Here is an 8649-nt window from a genome sequence, read left to right as displayed (position 1 = left end):
AATTTAATTGTCTACAACCTCCACCTTCAGCCTCCATATGCTAAGAAGTTACTGCTTTTCTCAAGAATTACAGATCTGACAAATCTGTCTAGTTAATCACTGCTCCCTTCTGCAAATATTTGAGAAACTTAGCTTTCTTGTGTTAATTATCCCAAAAGCCAGGACCGCCACCTCTGGACTAATGCACAGAGCAGATTTTAGTGATAGCTTGTTTCTCCAAATCATTTTTCAACAGTTTTATTGTCCCTGCCCCATCTCATGAGACAATTTGTCTCCGGTTATATGCTGGATGTTCCTTAATACAACAGGCATTTTACATACCAAATGTGGCTTTAAGCATAAAAACAAAACTGGCATTTACCTGAGTGAAGGATGAATACTTTTATAACCAGGGGAAAACAAGCCACAAATGTCAAAGATAAATCCACTGAGAATAGTAATTTTTTTAAAAGGAGAGTTCTATTATTATGTGACTATTCCATTCACATTGAAACACTCATAATTGAATTTTTTAATTTTATTTTATGTACAAAGAGCTAGCCATTCTGCAATAAGGTAGATGTCTTGTCTTGAATGACCCATTGAAAGAAGTTCACTTAGTCCAACTGAAAAAAAGAAAAAGAAATGAATTAAAATGCTTTAAATACCCATTTAAAAATATGTATACATTTTACTCACAAAAATTGATGAGAATAAGCCTTAAATTGGAAATGTAGCCTGCCCTAACTAGCTATGAAGATCTAAGTAGTTAAAAATATTTACTGTATGACTACTACAAGCTGTTCCACAACTCTCAACAATTATACTTTTGGCTTAATTTTAGTATTGGTATTGCCACTTCTTCCCTCAAAGAAATTTCCCACTAGAGAAACACCACTATGTGGAACTATCTTTACAAAAAGCTCAAGATGGCAATTACACAGCCAGTATTTTGGTACTCAATGTGTGCCAGGCACTGGTACTCAATGTGTGCCAGGCACTATACCAAGAGCTGTTCATCTTAGCCTCTGAGAGAAGGCACAAAGCTAGGGAATGGGCCAGAGTTCATTATCTCATTTGTGATACCCTACCTCCCACTGAGTTACTTGAACTTCCATATTAATATCAAGAATATACTTGTTAAGTTTTTGGCCAAGGATAAAAGCCTAAAATAAGATACTTTGTCTCTGCCACAGAATTCTCACATTAACGATTTACTATTAATACATCACCACAAAGACATCTATTTTTAACGAATAGGTTCTACTCAATATTCTAAACAGATTATAACTCAAGCCAGCGATTACAACTCAAAGAGCCAATAAAGAATTAGTTTGCATTTAAAAAAATAAAACCAACTCCTAGTAACTACTAGGAATTAAGAAAGCTTCGCATATACGTAAACAATTTTTTGTAATACCCTATCATTCCTCTTCCACAGGTAGAAACTGAGCTTTAAGTGAACTGACCTTTGCCTGAATCTTCACGAAGTCTATCCGGCCCCAAACCTCAAGCTCACTCCAGTGTATAACACTAGCCAGAATTTCAGGGCAGTGGTCAACACACACATATACTATGTCTAGGCACGATTAAAGATACCTACAATTCCATTGTAGTGGTTATGAAAAGTGAATTTCATCCATCATAATACGTGGCACCTTAAACTGACAAAGAGCTGGGGAAAAAGGGGTTGGAACCGTCACCCTCCCTTTTCTATTGGCCCGACTGCCAAAACTCTCAAGTGTCACCCGCTACCCAAAACGGGAAAACGGTGCTAGTCGACTGCTCACACTAAAGAGCGACCCCCACTTTCGCCGCCCACAGAACAGAAGACCACGGCGTCTCCGAATACGCACCTTAATGAAGCCTATATCCTTCGCGTACTGACGGAAACACTGGCGGCACATATTAAGGCCGTACTTCCGGATCAGGCCGTGCCGGTTTGAGCAGACGCGGCTGCAAGAAAAGAGATGGCATTACGACAGATCGCAGAGATGAAAGGATTCCACACTCTGGGGGCCACCGTCCGCACCGTGGCCTTCACGGACCCATTAGAGATCTGTAATGGCGGCACTCCGGGCTCTGAGTCGGTCTCCCCCTAAACGCCGCCTGCGAGTTCCTCTACAATAGATTTCAAGCAACGTCCCACCCCGGAGAAACGCTTCCTTAAAACCACATTCTATTTCTCACCAAGAACGAGAACCCTGGCCGAATTTTCGCGGATGGCTCCAATATAGCTGTTGATGACCCATGTTGCTCTCTCTGCTGCAACGAGGCAAAAGGAAAGAGTTGGCGCACGCATGCGTTCTTGAAATTTTGGAGACAGTCTACCCACAATGCAGTGCTAACAAACGACGCGTGCGCAATGGGGCTAGACGTTTAGGGAGGTGAATACTGATCTTGGGTTGCGTTCAGGGCCGGCACGGCTAATGACGTCACGAGAGCTAAGCCTCTAATGCAATCTCGCGCCCTCGCTTCAGCGCCGGGCGTGGTGGCGCGCGCCTGTAGTCCCAGCTACTCGGGAGGCTGAGGCAGGAGGATCGCTTGAGCCCAGGAGTTCTGGGCTGTAGTGCGCTATGCCGATCGGGTGTCCGCACTAAGTTCGGCATCAATATGGTGACCTCCCGGGAGCGGGGGGCCACCAGGTTGCCTAAGGAGGGGTGAACCGGCCCAGGTCGGAAACGGAGCAGGTCAAAACTCCCGTGCTGATCAGTAGTGGGATCGCGCCTGTGAATAGCCACTGCACTCCAGCCTGGGCAACACAGCGAGACCCTGTCTCTTTTGAACCCTGAACGAACAAATCTTTAATCCTCAAGAATCAAATGATATTACTTCCTGTGCGTTGCCCGAACCTTTAATATCTTTTCAATTAAAATTATATTTACAAGAAGGAAGACTTTGCCTTAACTCGACACTGACACCTACTGGGACGAATTAACAAAATAACTTAAATCAGCTGTAATGACTAGGACTGAACGGTAGGAGTTTCCATTTTGTTAAACAGTATGTTTTCAAAACAAGTTATTTTACCTAATTGACGTACTCCTCCTAGAAATACACCTAAACTATGCCAGAAAACTGATGCGAAGCTTAGCTTGTTTGGTATTTAAATAAAGCGGATTGAGTTTAAACTGAGAAACAAGTTAACGTGCAATATATTGGCTTTGACCAGATGATTTGGTGACAAAACTAGTGAAAAACAAATGCCGTCTGATAATCTGCTAAAAAATGTCTATATCCACACGATCACTTGTAATGTGTCTAGATAAACAAAGCTGTATATGGCTCCGAAGTCAAAGCTTTAACTATATCTATAAAAGGTAGATCTATAAAATGTACCATGTTGTGTAATAATCTAGAACTGAAATACAACACTTAAAGGTTTTATTTCTTTAGGACTCTGGTGGGATGCCTTTCCCAATCATTAAATTGGGCACGTAACACAATAAAGAAGGAAGCAAGACAGAGATTTAAAAACCTGATATGAGTTGATGTGACTTGATGCCTGCTCTTAATTAAAGCTTTCAAATGTGACGGAAACAGGAGTGTCTCAAAGTCCTTACTTCCATTTTCAACTTTTGTGACTCAGTAACAGCTAAGTAAGCCGAACATTCTGTATTCACTAATGCATGTGCTCATGGAGCACAACAGGAGCAAAGAAAAGAGAAGTTAACCCTAGCTTGGTGCATTTAATGGGCCTCCAAGGTAAACCTTGGAGAGTGAGACTTCTACAGGCAGCACTTGAAAGAAATACCTGCTGAGATGAAGTGTGAGCCAAAGAATGGAGTTAGAGAATGAAGCAGGATAGTAAGAAGCTAGAGAAATTCCTTGACAAATAGAATAACGAAAACTGAGACAATAATTAAACAAGGCAAACAATTTGAGCAATTTGCAGTCAGCTAATGAATCACAAAGTTTTATCCTCCCTAACCAAGGACATCTAGGAGCAAATGGTTTACATATTCCGGATTGTCCTGAGGCAGACTGGCCTCAGTCCCAGTGTCTTTTCAATAGTGTTCTCTAAAAATATAACTAACCAGAAAAATACCCTGATCCCTCTAAACACACATTTTGATGAATCAACATATTAAAGGATACACCTGAAAAGCTAATGAATATTCTCTCAAGGCCCTCACCAGATACCTCCCTTAGGATTCTGGCTGGCCACAGGAAGATAAAAAGCCTCAAGACAGGATCCACAGTGTTCTCTCAGTAGAGCACACCTCCACCTTGTGTCTGTTTTTCCTAAATTCTAAAGGACCCCATGAGACTTGCAACTGGGGGAGCAGCAGAAAGCAGCAGCCTCTCCCATGCTTACCCCCTGAACCTGTCTCCAAGGCCCCATTTTTCACTGAATTGCTCTCTCCTATTGCTTCTTCTACCTTATGCTCTCCTATTGTTTCACTGTCCCCAGCTTTAATAAACATACTCTCAGAATCACTTGGAATAGTGTTGTGAAATATTTCCTACGCAAAGTCAAGAAGAACTCAGGCAGTACCAGTGGACCCAAGGCAGACTAGGTCCAGGCCCAGACCTCATCCAGTAACAGAAAAGACTTGGGAAAAATGAAAAACTTTGTATAACTCAAGTGGAGAATAAACAACAACAACAAAAACCTAGTGATAGATAAAATTTAAAAGGTGTTTTATTTTAAAGCCTGACTGTGGAGGGTCCAGTGTGAAGCTTCTATCGTTTTCTTGGAATTTATCAGTCACTGATGTATAGTTAACAAAATCAATGTGCCTCTCAAAACCTAGTCTAACATTTGCCCACCTATATACCCTCTTAGGCCTTACCTAGTTGGCCTCAATAAAAAATTACAATGGTTCTGAAATCAATTCCATTAATATTTTCAACACTCACATGTGATCGTTTGGGACCATAGATGTGAACTCATTTAAAAGAAAAAAAAAGGATGAACAGGAAGCAATTAGTTACACTTGAACAATCTGTTCACCTATCTTAATATTCAAGTAGCTTTTAAAGTTTTTTCTGGTCTCGAAAGTTATGCTGCAAAATAACTCTCATTTTCATCCTCAGATTCTTTTCACAAACATTTGGGATTCTATATGTAAGATATCATAGTTCAAGAGACTGCATCTTTCTTGAATTAGCTTCAATTTCAGAACCTTTAGGAATAGAATCATATTTTTTCTAAACTATTAAAATCTATTTGCAAACTTCCAGTCAAGATTGGGGCACAGGTAAACACTACAGAAAAATTAAAACAAGACCGAGAAACAAATGTCACCAACACCATCATAAACTGAGCTGTATAGAAGTCTGACAACCACGGGTTTAAAGAAGCCACACTCATCCAGATGGGTAGAAGGGGCAGAGATGTGGATATGGGCTGAGAGGCACAGAGGCGTGGAGTGGTATGGAGAGATGGCACCATGGGCAGTCCCCCATTCACATGTGGTGAATAAAATCAGGAGGAATACCTCAGGAGCAAGGGATCCCAGCCCCAGACCACAAAGCCCAGGGTTCCAGCTCCAGGGAGATAAGTCCCCATAACTTCTGCCTCTGAAAACCAGTTATCAGGATGCTCAAAGAACTCATTGAGTATGGCAACAGCATGAAAAAGACCCAGGCAGAAATGAAGGTTACATTAAGTGAAATAAAGAAAAACCTACAGGGGATTGACAGTGAAGGGGATGAAGCTGAGATTCAAAAAAGGATTTAGAAAAGAAGGAAGAAAAAGCATTCAATCAGAACAGCAAGAAGAAAAAAGAATTCAAAAGACCAAAGATAGACTAAGGAGCCTCTGGGGCATCTCCAAATGTACCAACATCCAAATCATACAGGTGCCAGAAGGAGAAGAGAAAGGGCAAGAAACTAAAAACTTATCTGAAAAATAATGAAAGAAAACTTCCTTCATTTGGTGAAGGAAATAGACATACAAGTCCAGGAAGCACAGAGTCCCAAACAAGTTGAACCCAAAGAGAACCACACCAACACATCATAATTAAAATGATGAAGGTTAAAGATAAAGAGAGAATCTTACAAGCAGCAAGAGAAAAGAGACAGTTACCTACAAAGGAGTTCCCATAAAGCTGTCAGCTGATTTCTCAAAAGAAACTTCAGGTAAGAAGGGACTGGCAAGAAGTACTCAAAGTGATGAAAAACTAGGACCTACAACTTAGATTACTCTATCCAGCAAAGCTATGATTTAGAATGTAAGGGCAGATAAAGTGTTTCCCAGACAAGGTAAAGCTAAAGGAGTTCATCATCACCATGCCACTGTTATATGAAATGTTATAAGGGACTTAATTTAAGAAAAAGAAGAACAAAACTATGAACATTAAAATAGCAACAAATTCACAGCTATCAACAACTGAATCTGAGAGAACAAACTAAGCAAACATCCAGAACAAGAACAGAATAATAAACATGGAGATCATTAGAGGGTTATCAGCTGGGAGGGGGAAGGGGGAGAAGGGGGGGAAAGGTACAGAGATTAAGAAGCATAAATTGATAGGTAGAAAATAGACAAGGGGGTGTGAGGAACAGTATAAAAATGGAGAAGCCAAAGAACTTATATGCATGACCCATGGACATGAACTAATGGTAGGGGGATGGGAATTGCTGGAGGGAATATGGTACTCTGGAGAGGGGCAAAGGGGGATAAATTGGGACAACTGTAATAGCATAATCAATAAAATATATTTTTATAAATCTATTTTGCCATAGCCCCGGCTGATGTAGCTCAGTGGATTGAGCATGGCTGGGAACCAAAGGGTCGCCAGTTCAATTCCCAGTCAGAGCACATGCCTGGGTTGCAGGCCATATCCCCAGTGGGGGTCATGTGAGATGCAACCACACATTGATGTTTCTCTCCCTCTCTTTCTCCTTTCCTTCCCTTCTCTCTAAAAATAAATAAATAAAATGTTTTTAAAAATCTGTTTTGCCATAAACAAGGTCTAAAATATATATTTTGCATGTTTGGCTATTATAATAATATGAGCATTTCAGCTTCATCAGTCAGATTTTCCAGCTGAGTAGAATTAATGATTTAATCAAACATTTTTTTAAGTGCAATGTTTAATATTCTGTATATCTATACATTTCAGCAAACATTGATATTTTAATTAACTATATGCTCTAAAGTAAAACATACATAAATACATACATACATACAAAATTTTTTAATGTATACTAGTTGTAATTTATTTTTTAATATATTTTATTGATTATGCTATTATAGTTGTCCCAGTTCCCTCCTTTATTCACTCCATCCTGAAAACCCCCTGCCGCCCGCATTTCCCCCCTTTAGTTCATGTCCATGGGTCTTATATACACATTCTTTGGTTTCTACATTTCCTATACTATTCTTAGCCTCCCCCTGTCTATTTTCTACATACCATTTATGCTACTTATTCCCTGTACCTTTTCCCCATCTCTCTCCCTCCCACTCCCCTGTTGCTAACCCTCCATGTGATCTCCATTTCTATGTTTCCGCTCCTGATCTAGCTGTCCTCTTAGTTTGCTTTTGTTTTAGGTGTGGTTGTTAATAACTGTGAGTTTGCTGTCATTTTACTGTTCATAGTTTTATCTTCTTTTTCCTAGATAAGTCCCTTTAACATTTCATATAATAAGGGCTTGGTGATGATGAAATCCTTTAATTTGACCTTATCTGGGAAGCACTTTATCTGCCCTTCCATTGTAAATTAAAGCTTTGCTGGATACAGCATTCTTGGATGTAGGTCCTTGCCTTTCATGACCTGGAATACTTCATTCCAGCCCCTTCTTGCCTGCAAGGTCCCTTTTGAGAAATCAGCTGACAGTCTGATGGGAACTCCTTTGTAGGTGACTGTCTCCTTATCTCTTGCTGCTGCTAGGATTCTCTCCTTCATTTTAATCTTGGCTAATGTAATTATGATGTGCCTTGATGTGTTCCTCCTTAGGTCAAGCTTCTTTGGGACTCTCTGAGCTTCCTGGAAGTCTATTTCCTTTGCCAGATGGGGGACATTCTCCTACATTAGTTTTTCAAATAAGTTTTCCATTTCCGGCTCTTCCTCTTCTGGTACCTCTATAATTCAGATGTTGGAACATTTAAAGATATCCTGAAGGTTCCTAAGCCTCTCTTTTTTTTTTTTTTTTTAATTATTGTTTCTTCATTCTGTTCTGGTCGAATCTTTCTTTCTTGTTTCTGCTCCAAACCATTGATTTAAGTCCTCATTTCCTTCCCATCACTGTTGGCTCCCTGAACATTTTCTTTTACTTTATTTTCCATAGCCTTAAGCTTTTCATCTAATTTGCGACCATATTCAACCAATTCTGAGCTTCCTGATCACCAGTGTCTCGAACTGTGCATTGATAGGTTGACTATCTCTTTGTCACTTAGTTGTATTTTTTTCTGGACCTTCAATTGATTTTGGGGTGGTTTCTTTTTTGGTCTTGACATGCCTGCTATGTAGTGAGGGGTGGAGCCTTAGGTGTTCACCAGGGCATGGCAATCCACATTGCTGATGGTGTGTGTGGGTGAGAGGTCCAAGAGGATACAATGCTGCCTGTTAAGCTCTCTGCCAGCTTTCAGTCACTTCCCCACTAACCACAATCAAATTGTGCCTTCTGGTGCTGATCCCCAGGTGGGTGGGTTTTTGTACATTCTAAGACCCTGTGGGTCTCTCCAACAAACTGTCCAGTGGGGCTGGAAGTTTCTCCTGC

General features: G+C 40.5%; 1 protein-coding gene across 1 annotated transcript; it reads right to left on the bottom strand.

Moving 5' to 3' along the window:
- Positions 1-502: 502 nt before the first annotated feature.
- Positions 503-2281, bottom strand: RPS29 (ribosomal protein S29). The gene is made up of 3 exons (XM_037128710.2): positions 2170-2281; positions 1836-1935; positions 503-605 (listed from the first exon to the last, which is right to left on the bottom strand). Exons 1-3 carry the CDS (start codon positions 2229-2231, stop codon positions 597-599), a joined length of 171 nt encoding a protein of 56 aa, XP_036984605.1. The 5' UTR covers positions 2232-2281; the 3' UTR covers positions 503-596.
- Positions 2282-8649: the final 6368 nt, after the last annotated feature.

This window comes from Artibeus jamaicensis, unplaced genomic scaffold (genome assembly GCF_021234435.1).
Source record: "Artibeus jamaicensis isolate MK-2021 breed Jamaican fruit bat unplaced genomic scaffold, CSHL_Jam_final scaffold_286, whole genome shotgun sequence".
In the NCBI taxonomy this organism is placed as follows: Eukaryota; Metazoa; Chordata; class Mammalia; order Chiroptera; family Phyllostomidae; genus Artibeus; species Artibeus jamaicensis.
This window is presented reverse-complemented; position numbering and strand designations above follow the sequence as displayed.